Source organism: Chaetodon trifascialis, chromosome 7, assembly GCF_039877785.1.
Source record: "Chaetodon trifascialis isolate fChaTrf1 chromosome 7, fChaTrf1.hap1, whole genome shotgun sequence".
Lineage (NCBI taxonomy): Eukaryota > Metazoa > Chordata > Actinopteri > Chaetodontiformes > Chaetodontidae > Chaetodon > Chaetodon trifascialis.
In genome coordinates this window covers 18,432,701-18,453,332 of record NC_092062.1, presented here as the reverse complement: position 1 = coordinate 18,453,332, position 20,632 = coordinate 18,432,701, and the positions used below count along the sequence as shown (strand labels likewise).

Here is a 20,632-nt window from a genome sequence, read left to right as displayed (position 1 = left end):
GCACGAGCGGGCATGGAAGCATGCACTGTACCAGCAGCACACCATTTGCAAGACGGCTCCAGGAAATAAAGCTTTGAAAATAAATTGAGGGATAGAGCATGAAAGTATGCCTTCAGCTCCAGGCCTTAAATGACAAAATTGGTCAGGGAGGCAGAATTGCAGCCATGTATTACAGAGAGGCTGTCTGCTCAACACGATCCTGCACATGTTTCTGGCAAATGCTGCAGTTCACCTCAGACTCTTTCCACCACATCTATTTCTTGTCCTTGCCAGTGTAATTGATGTAGGACTGGATGTGTGTCATTGGCTTACTGAAATTATCTGCATGTTTCACAGCATCAGTGGAGGGGGAGTTCATCCCCTCAAGTATGCCACTTCTGGTTGTGCCTATCCCGGCAGTCAATCCTGTGTTACCTGCAACAGCAGACTCTGGCAGACACAAAGCACTGTCAGAGTCAGACTGTTCAATTACACTCCCCTCCTATAAACTCACCAACGATTCTTGTTAACAGCTGAACATACAGTTTGACAAAGGGTGACCAGCCGTGTAGCACACAAACACACTCCTGAGAGTCACCCTCATACCTGTCACATCTTATCCGGTCAGCACTAAGGCAGTGTTGAAATGCTTGTTTTGGACCAGTGTAATACGCAGATGGTCTCCCTGCTGCAGTTCTGCTGCATCCCACTGACACAAATTTGTGTGTATTTGTGTGTGTGTGTGTGTGTGTGTGTGTGTGTGTCTGCATGTATCTGTGGCATTGCACTCTACTCCACATTGTGTTATGTCTGAATGTAATTTATGTATGTGAATAACACAGGCTATAAATTACATAGAAAAAAGAAATACATTTAATCAAGGCATAATTAAGTTATATTTGAAATTCTCTTTTTGTGCCAAGTTTGTCAAATGGCCAATTCGAATCAAGTTTACTACCATAGCCAAGCCTAATCACATTTGCAGCCTTAGGGCTTTTGGTTCGAAACAATGAATCAGTACGATACCCTCCAACCTCCAACTTTAGGCAAAAAAACGGTGGATTGGCAAAGGATGGATCCTTCTTCCAGCAAAAGATTGAAAACGGGAAAACAGCACGAGTCTGTGAGGAGTCATCACAGTCACACAGAAGCCCAATGTTTGATCAATCTGACAACAGCTGGACTTTATTTTTGCACTTTTTCTGAATGGCATGTTGAGTTCCAGCAGAGCGGAAAAAAATGCCACTTAACAAAGACAGCCAATATGCTGCGGTGAAACATGTGGCACATCCATACCAGCTTAGTCATCATCATCATTGCTTTGTCAAGGTCAACCCTAACAACAATGGGATCAGGGATCAGGGTCACAGAGGATGCCATTATTACCCAGCACACTCATAAACTGGAATGAAAAAGACGGGAGATGCACCAATACAAGCAAAAGCCCACAAACTCATTCACTTTCTGCCGCTCAGACAGACTCCCCAACCCCAGCATAGATGAGGGGAAGCGTTTTTCATGACTCATTTCATGTGTGTAGAAATTTGAGGCTTACACTCATATTGAAAACAATCAGGTTTTAAGCATGTCTGTGTTTTGGTTTGGTTTGGTTTGGTTTGGTTTCCTCATCTTTTTAGCTGCAAGGATAGATGTCTTGCTAGCATCTAATGCAGTAATGGCTGTGCGACTTGCAAGACTGTATTTCATGTGTTTGCAGATGCAACTTGTGGTCACATCCAGTATTAATTAGTAAGCAGTATTCTGAGGAGAGGATGGACATTTTATTGCATAAATTGTCTTGTTTTGATCCAACATGTGAAATGCACAAACAGACAGGATTTCTGGCGCATCAATGTGCTGAGCATTGCAGGCTCTCAACTGCAAACCCTGAAGACAGTCTGGTGATATGTGGCTGTGTTTACCTGGCTGTCGTCTGCCTGGAAAGACAGCCAACACTTCTGCTTGCCTGACAAATGTACAGACACTGCATATATTGTTACAATATACAGCCAATCACTGTCTGTCTGTTGGGAAAGGGAAGTGAAACATGATCAGCTTCGTGTCTTATCTTTATACCTACTGTTTTACTATCTATATGCAGCAAATCAACCCCCCATCCAAAGCCAGCTAGTCTTGTCTAGTGGGGAGTTTTATTTCAGACTTCTTCTCTCTTGAGTGATATTGAACACGATTCTGCACAGGTCATGAAATTCTCTAAACTCGTTGAGCTGTTGCACTTGATTAACCTCAACCCGAGTCATTGTTTTCTGTGCAGAAGTTGGATTTTTTCCCCTTTTTTTCCCTGCATGCACACAGACTGTAGAGCAGACGTTATCTCCGGGGATAAAAGTCCTAGCTGAACTTGATCTTCATTCATCACGTATTCTCTTTGTCACCAAAGCAAACACCCGCCGGTAATTATTTTATTGAATTCCTCTGACTGGTGAGTAATGGAGGGCAACACAATTAATAGCTATTGCTTTGGGGGAAGAACCCTCTGGCTGCTCCAGAATTTTAAATTCTCCCTGATCATCAGACGCTGCACAAACTCTGAGCTACTTATGAAATCTTTTTGATGTTCTTTTTCTGTGTGTGCTTATGTGCGTGCTTGTCTATGTGTGTGTGTGTCTGTGTGTGTGTGTTAGCTTGAGAGTGGGTTTGTGCCATGTAGCCTAATGTATTTGCATGTGTGTGTGCATGTTTGTGCCAGTGTTTGCATCAGAGTCGACCCTTAAAAGCTCCCCATTCTGAGCCGAAACGGCTACAGAATTCCAGACTGAAATGCCATTCGTCATTAAAAAGAGTCAGATTGAAAAGAGAATACTTGGCAGCCGACCAGATGAAATCACATTCTTTAAACAAGCCGCAGTGGAATAAATCTTTCAGACTGTTGCCAGTGCAATACACAGTGACAAAGCTTCAGCGTTAGGACAATGCATTTTCCAAGGCAGCTTGGCCACACACCAGCGAACTGAGCCTGAAGCCTATTTATTTGTATTTGACGGCAGACATTCTGTGGAGGGCTTTAGCAACAACATTTACTCTCAGAACATCCACTTCTCGGTCGAGCTGCTTTTTCGTCATTTGCATAATTATTCAGCACCTGATCGCATGCACCTATCTTGTCTCTCTTGTGTAATTAATTCAGCTCTTTCAGAAGTAACCGTGCTATTATGATGAGGAGCAGCGATGAGCTGTTTGGCGTGCTTGATAGTGTTGCAGCCGGCCTCCAGTCAGACTGCTGCTGCAGTGAGCAGAGAAAACAGCATGAAGGAAACGCTCTGATTGCCTTCTCCTCATGTGCCGCCTGTTAAACAGATACGTGTTATAGCGCAAGAATGTGCAGAGACTTTGTGAAGTTGTGATGCAGTTTTAACAATGATGACATTTATAAGTTTCTCAATTCTGCTGCCTGTACGTCGGTGCCCACATTCAACAAGTGCTCACTGGTTTTCACACCCTCTCAGGTGTGTTTTATCTCTTTATCCTCTTGCCTGAGGGGTGTGGCGCTGATGTGCTGATGAGTGCAGGAATGTTGTAAATGAACAACATGTATCTTCTGGACCAGCATGATTCATTATTCACACAGTCAATTGAGTCTCTCAGCAGTGTTGCTGGGAATTTAATGAGATACATTACACTAAAGCTCTGAGAGACAGATGAATAATTTATTGTCATAGCAGCGATTTTAGTAGTGTCCTCTGCCTATGTGACAGCTGCAGACCACCATGATTGATACTGTGTTATTGAGTCATCCCAATCTGTCTCATCTGTTAGGCATACTGGCACACTGAACAGGACAGCGACTTTAAACGTGCAGCAAAATGTTTCTGTAAATGGGTCATACTGTAAAAAATAGCTAAATAGCATTGAATTAGTCTAAAGTATGTTAGGAGCCCGATTATTGCTTTCTGTTGACTGTCCCAAGTTTTGACTGGTGAGCTAACAAAAATTTCGCAATATAATAGCTCATATTATCTTCGTGTTCATATAATGATAGCTTTACGGTAACCTAACACAGAAGCAGCGCCATTATTTTGAGTTTGAATGTTCGCACTCGACCTTGGAAATAGAAGCCTGACATAAAAATTCTTAAGGCAAGGTCCAGTTCTTTTGTTGTTTCCAAAGCTTTTGACCGCATCCCTTGGCCTTCCTCAGCATGTGGAGTCGCTGTGGTGTGAGAGCGTTGTTATATCATGTGTAAAAACATGCTGCACCATTTATGTCACATCGAGGGCCTGACATTTTATGACATTACTGCCACTGTAGCACAGTAGCAAAGTTTGCCACATTTTTGACTCGTTCAGTGGTGCTTTTTATTACAAGCCATTGCTTTACCCAGTACGTACTACATTAAATTATCAGTTGCTACAGGGCATTCACTCCATCACCTCTCTTAACTCTTTTCAAGCTAATACAGCGGCATATTCCATCATATATTCTGTACATGTGGTCACATAATCATAAATCAGTCACCACGATTCCCAGAGGGGAGCCGTGCTGTGGGTGGCGAGGCCTAAATTGTATTTACTCACATTCGTTTCGATTGGTGTGTTGTGCTCTTACCTCAGAGTAGACGTGTTGTGTTTTCAGGACCCTGCCGGTGGGTAATATAGATCAGGTGTGTCATGATGTTTAGCCAACATCTGTATCAACTGTCCTTGCAGCAGAGACACTGATTAGAAGTGTATTCAGTGGTGCAGCTCAAGAGGCAGCTGCACAGTGTGAAGCCATATGCATAATTATTACAGAGAGATAAACAACAGTGACATAACCATGGTGGAGGAGTCACAGTCTGTCCATTGGGAAGGGGATAGAAATTGAGCTTTTAATGAGAGAAAACAGGGTACAGTCTGCTAAGACCACTGTGAGTTCCTAACAGAAACCTGCTTTGTTTTTGTCTTTGACAGACCCTGAGGATTATCAACCACCCATATGGAAGTCCTACTGTGAGTAATTAATTCATGTTATATGCTGATTAGCAATGTTTTAACCCGACTTTGCCCTTTAGTGTGCGGCTTTAAATAACAGCACATTTATTTGTGATGTATAAATAACAAAGAGACGTTTTCTATACTTGGATGAAGAATAGGTTTTGGTTGTACAATTAGATGCACTGCAGGTCCTAAAAGACTACGTGCACATGCACATAACGGCACACGCTCAAACGCACTCGCCCACACAACACATTCATGCATGCACAAATGCAAAGCAGCGGATTCCTGATCTCTGAGTAAAATAGGTTACCATCACCGGGGAAAATAAGATTTTCTACCTGCAAAGAGGCTCAGCTGAAATGGGGTCCTCAGAACACCCACCTCATTATACAATGCTTTTGCCATGTGGGAGGAAATGGGTAGAGTCCTCAGAATGTGTGTGATGCATTTGTTAAAGCAGAGCACGAATTCTTTCAGCTGGAAAACTCACACTCCTTAGAGTGATTACAGTTTAACCGATTACAATTTATAGTTTTTATATACATTTTCTTCCTGTAATTAAATGTCTCTTCTGTATAATTTTCCAATAATGCTGTTTTTCCCATCTTCTCCTGACTCCACTGGTTCTCTGCTGAGGTATTTTTAGAGATTACTGTGTCACAGGAATGGATGATGTCCAGATCTTGCTGGTTGGCATAAGTCAGCCTGACAAAACATGAAAATTCACAGTCAGGAGTCTTCCTTCCCCTGCCTGGAGAATCTGCTGCGGAGAAGACTTAGCTCAACCTCACACAGCAATTTCTTTGCCATAGGTTGTTTGAAATGAGGACACCGTTGCAGTCTTCAGTCCTCGTCCACATCTCACTCGGTTAGAAACATGCATCTAGGAGCAAGTGCAAGTAAAGACTGTTGTTCTGTTATTACTGCAGGATTTTTATATAGAGTCTGGTTAGTGAAATGTGGCAGTTTGTTAAACAGAAGAGAATCTCCAGACATATAATGGATTAGAAATTAGATGTAAAGAAATGAACCGCACTCAGCTACTGATTCTTCTCTTGTGGTGATATACAGTATCTATCCTGACAGACATCCTGTTCTGGGAAGCAGCAGAATCGGCAGTAACGTTTTGGCTTCCCTCACTTTTTAATCACTAATTGTAATGTACTGATTCTGTGAGGCTGCTGAGGTGTTTGTGGTGATTACTCCGCCTGCTGCAAATCCTTCAATTCCATTTTCACTTTGCTTCACTGATTTACTTCGAGTTCTCCCAGTACTTTAAATACGCCAACACAGAGAAGCTTTGCAGCATGCGTGTATTTATAAGTGTAGGTATGTGGGTTATGCAGTCAAAAGGAATACTGTGCACACATAAGTGCACATTATGTAAGTGCACAACAGGTCTTAATTCACAGATGCAGATATATGACTCCTGTCATGTAAACCACTAACTGCTTTGCCTTGCATATGTAAGCTAATGGCTCCTTTGTAATTTTTACCTTTGCACTCAGTCAGAGTTGTGGTCAGATGATTGACTAAAGGCTGTTAGTGGAGACATTGTTTTATGTCCAGTAGAGTCCTGTTTATGCAAGCTGCACTGTATCCTACAGTTTCCTTCATCTTAAGCTTGTATTGAGGCTGTTATTTTGGTAACAAATCTACAATATGCACTGTATGTAATTACAACTTGTACTGAGCTGTGCACATAATTCAGAGGGGCAGAGGGCCTTAATTTACATCCATGCATTTCCCTTACAGTGTACCAGCTGCAGCAGGAAGCCCCGAGACCAAAGAGGATCACATGTCCTCAGGAGGTCAGTACATCTGCAAATCTCAACACAATGGGCTACTGTATAGGGCTGAAATGATTAGTTTTATATTTTTATTAACCGTTTCGTTAAATACGTGTAAAATATGGCTGTGACTAAAAACAAATGGTCAAGTCAACAGAGAAAACCTGTAATACCAGTATAACCTGTAATTCTTCTCACTTTTGTCAATTTACTCATTGATTAATTGACTAATTCTTTCACCATTACAACTGTTTGTGGTTGAAATCAAATACACAAACCACAGGCACAAGCTGTGATAGCATTTCATCCCAACGTCCCTTTCTTTCTTTCTTTCTTTCTTTCTTTCTTTCTTTCTTTCGTTCGTTCGTTCGTTCGTTCGTTCGTTCTTTCTTTCTTTCTTTCTTTCTTTCTTTCTTTCTTTCTTTCTTTCTTTCTTTCTTTCTTTCTTTCTTTCTTATCACTTGCGGTTTGCCAACTTGGCAAACTGAACCACCTGTTGGCCCCAGATATTTCTTTTTAAAGGCACAAGTTTGTTTTCCTTGCTTCAAAAGCCAGTCTACCAGCCTGCAGCCTCACTTGCTAGCTAAGTGTTCCCTCTGGAAAACATTCATTGAGAAATGATTGAGCGTGGCAGCTGGAAGCCAGACCAATCAGTAACCTATGGAGAGTGACTGGCTGCTTCCTGAAACTCCCACACCTCATAAGTTCAGAGCTGTTTACACTCAGCGGTATGCTGGAGTTAGAAAATTAAGCATGATCCACCAACTGCATGGTTAATTCTTTGACTTAGATTTGTTTAGGAATGTATTTTGGTGAATAGTTTGGGAGAAATTTGACATCTACACTGTTTTCCCTGTCTTTTTTTAAGCAAACACTACTGACTGGCATTGCACGTTGTTTGTTTGTTCATTCAGGCAGCTTTGTGGAGGGTCTGTGTTGTAATTACAGCAAGCCAAAAGCATGCTCATATTCACCTGACTGTTGCAGCAGAGACTTTACAGTCTCAGCTACATGAAAAGAGCTAACGATATAAGTTACTCTTCCTGCTACTGCCCTCATTTAGAAAACTGCCAATCTTCTATTGTACAGCCTACCAGGAACGATGCATGCCTCATCCTATTTTGAGTCTTGCCACGCTCTGATGAGCGCTGTGAGAGTTGTGGGCTGGCTGTGTGAGATTAGTGGCTACCCATTAATTCAAAGCACAGAATGATGTTTGACACATTACCAAATCCATTACGATCATAACTGTGAATTTTACAAGTGAGTCTACGCTATCGTCTGTAAAGGAAAAAGGGGTCTGGATATAAAGATTTTCATAAATCATCAGGAAAAGCACCTTATCTTGTTATGGAATTTTCATACTAATGTTTCACATTCATGTCGTACAAGGTAGAAAGTATTTTATCCATTTCCTTTGCTAGATTTGTAATGCAGACACTCTACACACCCCGGCGTGATGCAGTAGCACACTAAATATTAATTCTTTGCAGCTGGCCATCACCAGCTGTTTTCTGGCACTGCCTCTAATTCATCTCCACACTCTGTGATTTGGCTTTATGGTTTGGTAGCTGCGAATAGACGTGGCGGCACAGATGGAGATAATCTGTCCTGTGGTTTCGAGTCCTTTATCTTTCAAACAGGCTGTAAGAACAATTCGCAAATCCATTTAATTGAGCTTTCATATCATAGCGCTCCAGCCAATATGTCCTGTTCTGCTTTGCAGATGGAGAGCAGACCCAAATACTACGGCAGAGAGTGAGTGTGACTTGATTACTTTCATCCTTTTTATGCCCTTTTGTTTTCAAATATTACTGTACATGTTTTCTATTCATGTGCATCAGATGTGGTTAAGGTTTAAATGGGTGCATGAGAATCTTACATCTATGTGTGTCTCTTGGCTTTGCTTCACATGCAAAATGAAAATCTCTTTGTACTTGAGAGTGAAATGACAGTGGAGGAAGAGTTATAACTACTGCACGCTTTGTTCTTTTTGCAGATTTCATGGCATGATCCCTCGAGAATATGCAGATGAGCTGCTGGCGGGAGCAGAGGGCGCTTACCTCATCAGGGAGAGCCAAAGACAGCCAGGGACACACACCTTGGCCTTAAGGTACCAGCGCCATCAGAATCCCTGAAAGGTCGACCCCAGTCTGCAGCCCAGTCCTCGCCCAGCCTCCACCTTGTTCACTTTTATTCATCCACTAGACAGATTCAAGCTCATCTTTACTCCCTCTGTCTTCACCACATCCTCGTCCATGTATCTCAACCCAGGTTTGGCCACCAGACCCTCAACTACAGATTGTTCTATGATGGGAAGCACTTTGTCGGGGAGAAGAGGTTTGAGTCGGTCCATGACCTCGTGACAGACGCCCTCATCACCCTCTACATCGAGACCAAGGCGGCGGAGTACATCGCCAAAATGACCACTAACCCCATCTACGAGCACCTTGGTTACACCTCGCTGCTCAAGGACAAGATGGTGCACAGGCTGAGCCGTGGACGCAGGGAGCCACGCAGGGTCACCTTCCAGAGGGATGAAAGGGTGAGTTTTATGACTGTTCAAGTCACCAGAGCAGAGGAGTACACAGTGTGTACGTTCATGTGTTTTAAGGGAGGATGATGGAAAGGTAGAAAGTTCATCAGTCCCTATTGAGAGCTGAAACAGTAAGCCAGTGAGTACATAAACAGGTTGGCACACAGTTGTCAACAATTTTGATGATCAAATGATTGTGTAATAGTTTATCAGGCTGAGGCAGTGTCAGATTTGCTCTTCATTTTAAAGGATTAGTGAGTCTGGGGAAAGAGGCTCATTCATTGTCTTGTTGGAGTTGGATGAGTATACAATGCTCTCACATTTGCAGGGGTAAATATGAAGCTACTGCCAGCAGCTGGTTAGCATAACTTAGCCTGGAAACAGGGGGGGAACAGCTGGCCTGTCTCTGTCCACAGGCGACAAAACAAATCGACCAGCATCTGGAAGGATCTCTCATTAACGGGTTATATCTCGTCTGTTTAATATCCACAAAAACCAAAGTGTGAAAATGTCGTGTTGGGGTGTTACGACGTGTTACATGCTGGACTGTTTCTTGGCTTGGACCTGTAACTTTTGTTGAGTTTTGCTGTGACAGTGTCATCAATTCTCTCGTCTAAATCTTCTCAAGACCGTGAATAAGCTTTTTTCCAATGTGTCAATATATTACTTTAAGTTTAATATGTTTGGTTTGGACACAGCAACCAAAAATTCAGGATTTAACCTTGGTCTCTGAATCTTTTATACTATTATTTGACATTTTAGACACTAACTAATGAATCAGTGAATGAAATAAATATAGAATTGGTAGATTAATTGATCATAAAAATAAATTATTTGCAGTCCTATTTCTATCATCTTTGGAAGGGAAACCCTGTTAAAAGACCTTATTTAGTATTACACTCTAGTAATGAGGATAGTTATTCCAAAGTTTTCCATATATACTTAAAAGAAATACTCAATTAAAACGAAACTTGAAATTTTCTAGAACATGAGAGAACCTGCCTTTTCAATTCGTTATTAAACTCTTTTATTCTTATTATCCGAAGACTCCTCTATTCTACAGTCCTAATAGTCACAATAAGCCAGACTTATTTCATGATAAGATGCTTCTAAAGCAATCCATCTCATTTAGAAACAAACCTTTCAGTTGTTTCATCGTCTCAGTGCATGTAAATTATCTGGCACATTTCCCTGGGCCCTGTGACAGACACTGTATAGTACCATGATTTTGATCTACTTCCACGCTGCTGAACATTTCCAGTAGGATGAGAGTGCTACAGAGAGGACGCTTTGTCCTGTGTGTGAGAAATGCATAATGCCTGCAGCCCCTGGGTGTGTTCACTGCTGCCATGCTTTGTTGCGTCCTCTGAAAGGTAATGATGACTGAGGGGACTGGGACTTTGCTCGGCCTGCCATGCATATCAGACACACTGATCTTGGGTGAGACAAATTGCTCATTGTTATCATTGGCACTTGTGGCCTGTTGTCGGATTAAAGTCTGTGAATGATTTACTGTATCAATGAGGAATGTCTGTTTCCTTACTGGAGAAGAATCCCAACTATCTTTCCACTAGGTGGCGATCTTATCCTGATCCTGCCTTTTTTGGGCTGGGTGGCAGCACTCGCTCACACCATGCTCTTTTTTACTAACAGTTGCTTTTGATTTCTTGGCCTTTTCTTCTTCAGAAACGTATTTACTAAGCTACATTTGTTTGTTTCACTCACAGTTTAAAGAGCAGATTTATTGCTTTAGGGGTAGTTTGTCTTCAGAATGTCAGCCTACAGTTTGTCAGTTTGACAGTCAGTCATTAACAGACACATGACCCTGCCAACCAGAGCATCATCTGCAGGATTAATATCATGAGTCTTCAGTTTGGTCTTGGTGACTTAAGACATAATGCAGCGTTTTTGACTTGCAGGAGTCCATTGAGTTGTAGTTGTTTCATACAGTATAAAGTTTCATAGGCATGCCACTACCAACCTCTGGGAAGGCCTTGGGGCAGAGAACTGCCCTCACAAGTGCTCTAAGACATGCAGACTAACCTCTGTTTGCTCAGCACACAGTGCTTTATTGAACAGTGTCAAGCGCTGTTGCACTCTGTTTGATCTGCATCCTTGATGTTTGAATTTTTGTGGGCTGCAGGCTCCAATTAACCTCCATTTTGGTGAGCAAATCTGCAGCACGCCTTGAGCTCCAAATGTCACATTGTCAGTTATCTCACAGCTTTTGTAAAATGGATTTTATATTGCTCCTGCCAAGTTTCATACACGAGGATCTGAGTCAGTGACAGCTGTGATGATGGCAGGCTTTGTCAGACAGCGTTTGAAAACCAGTCCCAAGAGGGTGAGAAGGGAGAAAAATGTTTTCTGTCTGCTTTAATGTTACGCATCCAAGAAGCAGAGACCTGATGGCTTCAACTCTGTGCTTGCTTTTTGAACTTTGTGTTGACCAATCACGCACCCACGCCCTGAGGCATTGCAGCTACAGTAGCCTCACTGTACAGCCAAGATTCACACGTATTTACTCGGTGTCAGGTTGATACCGCCATATTGCAGTGACTGCAAATTCTTGTGTAATTAAAATGCTCCTGGAAGATGAGGGGGGGGTACTTGACTCGACCTGTAGATCAACCTCCCTGAGTTTCCTTCTCTTTGCATGTGCAGGAATTTGCACAGTGGCCGGAGCCTCCACCACATTCCTCCTGATATTCACCACACATGGTTTAGTCTCAGCGGGGCTCTTGACGGACTGGTCTGCTCGCATGCCCTGGAAAGATTTCCACAGAATTTGTCATGTTGTTTGTTAGAATAATTACCTGTTCTTTCCCAAGAGTTTCATGCTATAAATATGCAAAAACAGCCTTCATGTCTTTTAGTTGTAAAAGACACGGCATTTTAAGAAGTGTAGAAGTGATTCACTTTCAGCCTCACAGACAAATAGGTTGGCTGCAGTCCCCTTCACAATATATCTATTTTTCTTTTCCTTTGAGATGTTGTTAGGGCTGTTTTGTTTAGGATGTGGGTATATGTATCCTGCTGTCCTGCTGTGTCAGTGTCCACTGTGCTGCTTGCCCATGAGTCCGCTCAGCTGTGCTCTCACAAAGCCTTGAGGGAATAAAAGAGCCAAGCCACTGAAAAGAAAGCAGAGCTTGTTGTATGACCACCTTTTGTGTCCTTTCTTCCAAAGCTCTTCTTTAAGAGACAAGAAGCCATCTGCCTGCAGACAAAGGAGCGCAGCCCTCGTCCTCCCTCCCAACTTTGCGAGGCTAAAATATCTCCAAGTGGTCTATTCCTCATCTGTCCCCTCAGACTTAGCTGTAGAGCGGAATTGTATGGTATGGTATGTGTAGGTCTTTTGAAAGAATGTCAACCACAGTGACAAATATCTTCACCTGTCCTGTCACTCTTGCAGCTATCGGCCAGTTAACCGCTGCCCCCAGACATCAGAAACAAAGAAAAAGCTTGTACACAAAAGGACCACAGGCGTTTTTTTTATTTTGCTTCAGTCTGTGAGCTGCAATCCTGTCATTTTATCTCAGCTTTGTAGTGGCCCTTTTTTTGCTCTCAGCTTCACCACCCTGCTTTTGCTCCAGCTCTTTATCATCACAAATCCAATGCTTACTGCCTTTCTGACCTTTCCTCCCTGTTTAATAAATCACTTCAGCGTTATTTTTCCATGATGTTCAGGCTCAGCTGTCGTGTAGACGAGCTGCTTGGCATAGAGTCTTGCAGATATTTGTCATTTGGCATGTGCTCTGCACTGCTGTCAGTGTTGTGTACCTTGGTTCAGAGCTTCTTGGTTAATTAGAAAAGCAGGCAGCCTTGTGGTGCTGTTTAGTTGTTGTTTACAAGCAGAGCTAATAGGGACAAATTCAGCATGAACGTAGCAACAGCCCCCCACTGGTAACACGCTGTATGGCTGCGGACCTGCAAATGAGCCTCCTGTGGGATTTTACTTGGATTTGGGCACTGTGGGATTATTCTCTGCGTAAGGATTATGGCAGTAATCCCTCCCAATCCCAGATGATGGTCTGGCTCTGCTGGTCCTCTAAGACAAATGATTGTGATTGGCAGGAGTAGTCTGCAGTCAGAGTGTCTGGAAGATGCAGTCTGGATGGCTGTGTGGGGAATTCCACCAGCGGACTGACATAGCTGGAGGTCAAGATCTGTTTGAATTACGAGGATGCGGCCTCGGCTCTGTCAGGCTGGAGAATATTGGGTCAGTCTTTGAGGAGTTGAGTGGCCCGTTTAGGAGACCCAGTGCTGGCTGAGAGCTGTGGTTTTATCTCCAGTGAAGTGAAGTGGAGTGTGTCCGGAAGGCAGCGTGCTAATGGGAGTGCACTCTTTGCTATAAAGAGGGCGTCTGCACTATTGATCCTCCTTTACAGAGCTGTTGAGCTGTGTGAAGCGGTCCTGACAGCAGCCGACCGCCCTCCTGGCCCCTCCCTATCAGGGACCCTGTACTCTCTCTCTCTTTCCTTTCTGGGCGTATGAAAGAGGGCCATTGTGTGAGGCACACTCCTGCCCTCAGGCCGCCCACTACCAATCCTGCTCCCCCTGCTCCTCTTGCTCGCTGCCGCCACCGGATTCAGACCAGATGCAGAATCAACCCGGTGCTGGCTGTCATCAGTCGCCCTCCTGGGTCAGAGGGGAGTGGAGTTTAGCTGCTGCCTCTGCGCTGGGCTGTTGCCGGCAGCGTCTGCTGCACAGCACCCACGTCTCCCCTCTGCATCTCTCCTCAGAGGAGATGGAGAGTCTGTGGGAGCCCGACCAGGCGAACATGGAGTCTGAAGACAACAGAGGAGGTTTGGGAGGGGAGTTGATCACCCACAAGGCTAAAAGACAAGAGAGGAAGCGTCAGGAGCTGCTGGCTTTGGCTCTGGGAGTCAAACTGGGGAGCAAGGGAACTCTTCTGTGGAAGCCCATTAAACTGTTGGCCTCCTGTCCACAGATCTCCTCACCTCTGGTGCGACGGAGTGCCTTGAAAGACACACCGGAGAAGCAGTGTTCCTATGAGAAGATACACAACTTCAAGGTGAGCAATAAGATAAATACTATTTCAATTTCTATTACTTTTGCCTGCCTCAGATGCTTGCTTGTCCCACTATAGACTATTGTGTGTGTGTGTGTGTGTGTGTGTGTGTGTGTGTGTGTGTGTGTGTGTGTGTGTGTGTGTGTGTGTGTGTGTGTGTGTGTGCAGTTTTGATGAGAACGCATGCAGCTGACACCCATATGCACTGAGGGGGACTAATGGATACACTACACCACAAGCCATTAACAGCAGAGCACATTGATTAGCATTGATTTTAAAGCTCTCCAATCCATTTTGTTTTAGACTGCTGATTTTGTAAAAGCAGTTATAGAGCTGAAAAGTACTGTAGAGTCCTCCGCTCTCAGTCAGAGGGTGTAAGTGCATAGCACACTGTAGAAAGTCGGATATAGTGCTGGGTCATTACGCATACTACAAAGAGCTTTTAACTGACGGTGAAACAGTCTCAAAAGTTTATTTTGTTTCACCATCGTCATATTACAGTTATTAATCTTGCATAGCTATAAATTGATGCATTACCTCATCACCATGCATACTGCCTACAGCTGTGTTTAAAAAATACTGAAAATGAGTTGTGTCTTTCTTTCACTTGCGAGCCAGATCAACTCAAAATTAAAGTTCCTCGGACTTGCTGTGAACACAGGAATTTCGGGATACTTTGCCTCTGGGCTCCTCAGTATTCTTTGCAATTGTATCTTGGGTTTCGGTTAACAGGCAGGTTAGAATGACCCCCAGCTTTTTGTACACTCCCCTTTGAAAAAAACAAAAACGTCCACTCACCACCTGCCGTATGGCCTCTTCACTCATCAGCCTACTCCTCGCTATTCAAATGCGAGTGAAGGTGTGTGTGTGTGTGTGTGTGTGTGTGTGTGTGTGTGTGTGTGTGCATGCAGGTGTGGCTCCATTGGCCATCTTATCTGTGTTTTTCGGGAGCACAGTGGGTGTACATCTGTTATTTTGGCTTGCAGGCTTGCCTGCATGTATCCGATTGCCCAGGAGCAGATGCCAGACACATTATAGTAAAGCCTTTAATCTGCCTTGTATATACAAATGCTCTCATTTGGCGAGGGGTCCCATCCACTGTAGCTTGGGATCACAAAGTAATCTCTATCCAGTACATCAAAGGGGAGGGTTTCTAGTTCGGACTGGACACAGCAATGAACTGCAGTGTATGGTGTGTGTTCATGTGTATAACCATGTTGTCTCTAACCACAGGTACACACCTTTCGAGGGCCACACTGGTGCGAGTATTGTGCCAACTTCATGTGGGGCCTCATCGCCCAGGGTGTCCGCTGCTCAGGTAACTACACACTCCAACAACACTGCACATCATGGATTACACAAGCAGTGTATTATCTGTGGATAACTGTCCTGTCATGGATGTTTCAGTTGCATAATCACCCTGAATCTCCCCTTTTAATTGTTGGTTGGATTATGTCACCATTTCTGGCTATTTTCCCTTTTCCTGTTATATCTGCGACAAACAGGTCCTCCTGTCAGTGATTCATCAAAGCACTTTCTTCAGAAAAACCCATTGAGCCCAGTGAGATTTCACAGTCATACCAAACTGAAAGGCAACTGGATATTTTTGCACGCTGTTCTCTAATTCCCTTATAACCAGTTACTGTGCAAGGAAATGTCACAGCATTTCCATCCGAATGTAAGTTATGTTGTCAACAAGAATTACTGCAAGGAAAATATGTAGATAATGTTAAAATGCAGGTGAAACACAGTCAAACAGTCGAATGTACCATAATTGTTCATTAAATATACCATCAGAACTGAATGATTACATATTAAGAGTTCAGTGCAATTTTCACGGCCTCATGGTCACAAGATCCGTTCAGTGCACAGGCAGTCCTGGAACTGATGTGTACATCAGTGGACGCAGTTGCAGTCTCCCCAAACAGAGTGTTTGTTGTTGAGACATTTGCCATGCTGATAAGCCAGAGGCAAACACTGGTATCATCAGACACCTCATGTGCTGTGGGGAACAGGAGAGACTTCTTTGTCCCCTCTCACTGCCTTTCTAGCTTTTTTTTTTTTTTCTTATCTCCTGCTATTCTCTCTCTGCGAGCACTGACTGCGAGCGAGGACCCCAATCAGCAGCCCAGTGTTGCTCGAGCAGTAAAAACGTCGTTGTGATGAACGATTTCAGCCCCCCCTACAAGTACGGCTCCTTCAAAAACACTCATTCCAAGTTGTGCACACAAGCAGGCGCACTTCTCTCTCTCACGCGCACACACACACACACACACACACACACACACACACACACACACACACACACACTGCTCTTGCCAGCTGTCCAGCACGCTCCATGTGACTAAAACTACAAGAACCCCCGCCCACGCTGCCATGTTCACTGTTATCTACCTTTGGCGCAGTGCACTGAGACAGCTTAGCAGCGGCTGTGCTGTCTGACAGTGCAGTTTATCACTGACTCTGGGAAACCTTTTCAAACTGCAGTCTTAAGCCTGCTGTGATGGTTGTGTTATCATCAGTCTGAAACTAATCTCTGTCTCTCTGTTTATGTCCCTCTTGTTCTTCTAGACTGTGGGCTGAATGTACACAAACAGTGCTCCAAACTGGTTCCCAGCGACTGCCAGCCGGACCTGCGCAGGATAAAGAAAGTGTTCAGCTGTGACCTCACCACGCTTGTCAAAGCGCATAACACGACACGACCTATGGTGGTGGACATGTGCATTCAAGAGATAGAGCTGAGAGGTAGGATCTCAAACAAACACTCTGCAGAATAGAGGTGGGATGCCGGGAGGGAAAAAAGCCCCCAGAAAACTGAGACAAGCTTCCCAATTTTGTGTCGCAGGTATGAAATCTGAAGGTCTCTACCGAGTGTCTGGCTTCTCAGAGCACATAGAGGACGTGCGGCTCTCCTTCGACCGAGGTTTGTTGACATCAGATTTCTGTGCTCCAGGATCTAGCTCTCTGAGGTCTTAGTTCACGGGTTCATCATTTTAAATAAGGGCCTTGTTTCAGCTGCACTGCACCGCGTAACAGTCCTGCCAATTATTTTGTGATATGCACGAGAACATTCAGCTTTTATCCATAATTGAATCCAAATCTAAAATTGCATTTACATTTTCTGTTTTTTGGATTTTTTTCAATCAGATGGTGAGAAGGCTGACATCAGCGCCAGTGCCTATGCAGACATCAACATCATCGCTGGTGCTTTGAAGCTTTATTTGAGAGACCTTCCCATTCCAGTCATTACGTTTGACTTGTACTCCAAATTTATTCAAGCTGCAAGTAAGAGCTCCTCCACTCCACACCAAAACTGTGTTGCTGGTATCCTGTGGTGCTCTGGTGCTAATCATATTACTAATGTAATGTAGAAATTCCAAATGCTGAAAGCAGACTGGAGGCCATCCATGAGAGTTTGCTGCAGCTGCCCCCAGCCCACTACGAGACCCTACGTTACCTAATGGCTCATCTCAAGAGGTTGGTTCATGCACAAGTCATCATACAAGGACATGCAGTGCTTTTAGTTGTTTTATTAAAAGGATAAAGTGCAAAACAACAATCAATTGTTCCTACTAACAAGTCTTGCCTGTATGGCCAAAGCCTGTTATATCTACAGTGAACATGGGCACTTACTGTGAGCTGACCCCACATACACCACGCAAATGCCATAAATACTACGACCTGTGTATTAATCCACAGCTGAAATTGCCCAGAAAATTCACAATTCACTCCCGTTTGAGTAACATTTGCTAAAAAGCTACAGAGCTGAGCTGTTTTATGAAATTATTGATCCTTTTGAAAAAGACGATGAAGATGTGTTGTACAGGCTGATACCCACAGAAGAGAGTTCAGAGCTACGAAAGTACCCAGAGATGGACCTTATATTATTGGTTTTGATCTTTTCATGGGATTTGTTGAAAGCAGAATTCTAGAATAAAGCCATCCTTATCCTTGAGTTTAATATTTCTGAGGTGAATCCGCTCATGACCCCAAAAGAAAACCACATTCAAATATTAAACTGTTTTTGTATTTTGCCGGATTCAACTCTCTTTCCAGATTAGTTATTTTCTTGTGCTTGACAGGGTGACGCTGTTCGAAAAGGACAATTTAATGAATGCTGAGAACCTGGGGATTGTCTTTGGTCCAACGCTTATGCAGCCACCGGAGATGAATGCCTTGACAACCCTGAATGACATGAGGCAGCAGAAACTGGTGGTGCAGCTGATGATAGAGCATGAAGATGTCTTATTCTAAGGACTGAGGCATGCAGGCCTTATAACAGAAACGAAGGACACTTATTTATTCTGTCAAAGAGGAAAATCAAGCCACCTTTATTCTAATGAAGTTTGAGAATAGTTTGTAATCAAATTGAACTTGAAACGCTTCTTTCTCGCATGACTGTTTTAGTTGAAGTTGGTTTAGTGTTGACATTGTCTTGTTACTGTAAGTTTTGGGTTTTCAGAGTCAGCCAAGACTATCGTTTTTATACTTGGAAATGATCCAGTATTTTTAGCTACCTACAGTGCTGTTCCCTCTTCTCTTTAATTTAAAGACTGTCACTACCTGGTGTAGACTCAGTCAGGATGACAGCACTGTGTGAAATCTGCCTCAGGCAGGTCGTCAATCAGTGAAGGCCTGGTGCTGTGTAAACCGAGCCTCACGGCAGCAGCCGAGCTCCCTCTCCCACATGACGTGTGCATATTGTGATTTTAGTGGGAACACTGGTTAAAATTTCATTGTAGATAAAAAAAAAATCAGATCATGCAATGATCAATATTTTAACTGTGTATTAAAATATGAGAGATGAGACAATTGGGCGCTCATGAAGCACTTTTTTGCAACAAGTGTAAAGATTTATTTTGTAAAGATGTTTATTTTTGTCTTTTACTCTGCATCATGTCCTTTTGTCACAATAATATATAGTGTTGAGAATGATGTTTGTTGAATTGATGTCTAAATACAAAACTGTTCACAAGAGAAAAGAAAAATCAGAACAGTAACAGTTTGTGGATTCATGGTACCATTTTCATTCATTCATGCATTCATTTTCAGTGAACTCAGTATTATGGTGGATTAAATATTGGTCATCTCAATTCACATGTCATATTGCAGACTGTGCACCGTGTGAGCAACAGTGCACACATCTTGGTTGCCAGTTTTGTCATATATCCGTTGGAATATTTTCACAGGAAAAATGTGATCTGGGCTTTTTTTTTTCTTTTGTTTTTTTGTATGCTCGGTGCAGCAGTAGTTGCCATTCACTTCTCAATGCCACAGAAGTTCAATCATTGTACTATAGCTGTGCCCAGCATGTTGCCTTCACAGTTGGTTTGATGTGATTAAGTAAATCCTTTCTACAAATCCATTTTATCAAAATGTATTTTTGTGACGGTTGCAATTAAAAGTGTAATTTATCAAATGATGATTTATTAAAGGATAGAAAACTTCAGTTTCAAAACAATGTGACCTGTTTCTCACAATGTTGGTCTCTATTTAACATAATGTTACCACAGTGTGAAGAGGGTGAGTCAGAAGAAAGGCCCAGCCCTCGCTTGTGTTGACTGCTTCTAGCTTGGAGCACAGTGAATCACAGGTATGTGGTTAACAGCCTTTTGTTTATTGTGACAACTACAGCCATATCCTGGGTGTTTTACCTAGAAGCCCTTAACTAATATTAAATCTCTGTGTTGCTGCACAGCCTTCCCACTTGTCCAGTCTTACCTGTAGGTGTGGTCAGGGTGGAATTTTGCCCGATACCATTTCCGTGGTGAGACAAACAGCGGTGCTCTTTGTGAGAAAAGGCATAGTTGCACCACAGTGTTTACGCTCCGGCCTGCGACTCTGAAATCTGCTTGTGTTTCCTGAGAGTTTCACTGGTGCAATACTGAGAGTAACAATTTAAGATAGTAATAAGAATGTACGTCTGCAGTATGACTTAACGTTAGAATACCACTCACTTATCGGGGCGATTTTCCTGCACCTCTGTGTAATGGAACAAGTGTGATATTATGTCTCTTACAGCAGCTTTAACACACAATTCTTTAACACTTTAGTCATGTGGTGCTGACATATTCTTGTTTGTAGCTGTTTCTGTTCAGGGGGAAAGAGATTGCATCTTCTTCTATCTCAACTGCATCATCAAGCGGGGGGAGGCTGTCAAGATTCACTCAACCAAAATCTCAGAGCTTTCACTCGTATGGTTGAAAGAATAGACTGAGAGCGTTGACAGCTATCACGCCTCTCCATGGCATAGAGTATGTGACGTATATAACCTGTGATTGCCTACAGTATAGATACTTTTCATTGTGTTGTTTTGGGTTTGTTTTTCATTACGATCATAAAACGTTTTATTCTTTAC

General features: G+C 43.1%; 1 protein-coding gene across 1 annotated transcript in view; it reads left to right on the top strand.

The window, feature by feature from the left end:
- chn2 (chimerin 2) overlaps positions 1–20,632 on the top strand; it is a 22,927-nt gene extending 2,295 nt beyond the window's left edge. The window contains exons 2-13 of the mRNA XM_070966031.1: positions 4,890–4,928; positions 6,672–6,727; positions 8,433–8,464; positions 8,706–8,819; positions 8,981–9,251; positions 14,194–14,277; positions 15,508–15,592; positions 16,846–17,019; positions 17,120–17,197; positions 17,422–17,559; positions 17,646–17,751; positions 18,357–20,632. Coding sequence (XP_070822132.1) covers positions 4,890–4,928; positions 6,672–6,727; positions 8,433–8,464; positions 8,706–8,819; positions 8,981–9,251; positions 14,194–14,277; positions 15,508–15,592; positions 16,846–17,019; positions 17,120–17,197; positions 17,422–17,559; positions 17,646–17,751; positions 18,357–18,528 — 1,349 coding nt within the window. The 3' untranslated portion in view covers positions 18,529–20,632. The remainder of the gene's footprint in view (positions 1–4,889; positions 4,929–6,671; positions 6,728–8,432; positions 8,465–8,705; positions 8,820–8,980; positions 9,252–14,193; positions 14,278–15,507; positions 15,593–16,845; positions 17,020–17,119; positions 17,198–17,421; positions 17,560–17,645; positions 17,752–18,356) is intronic.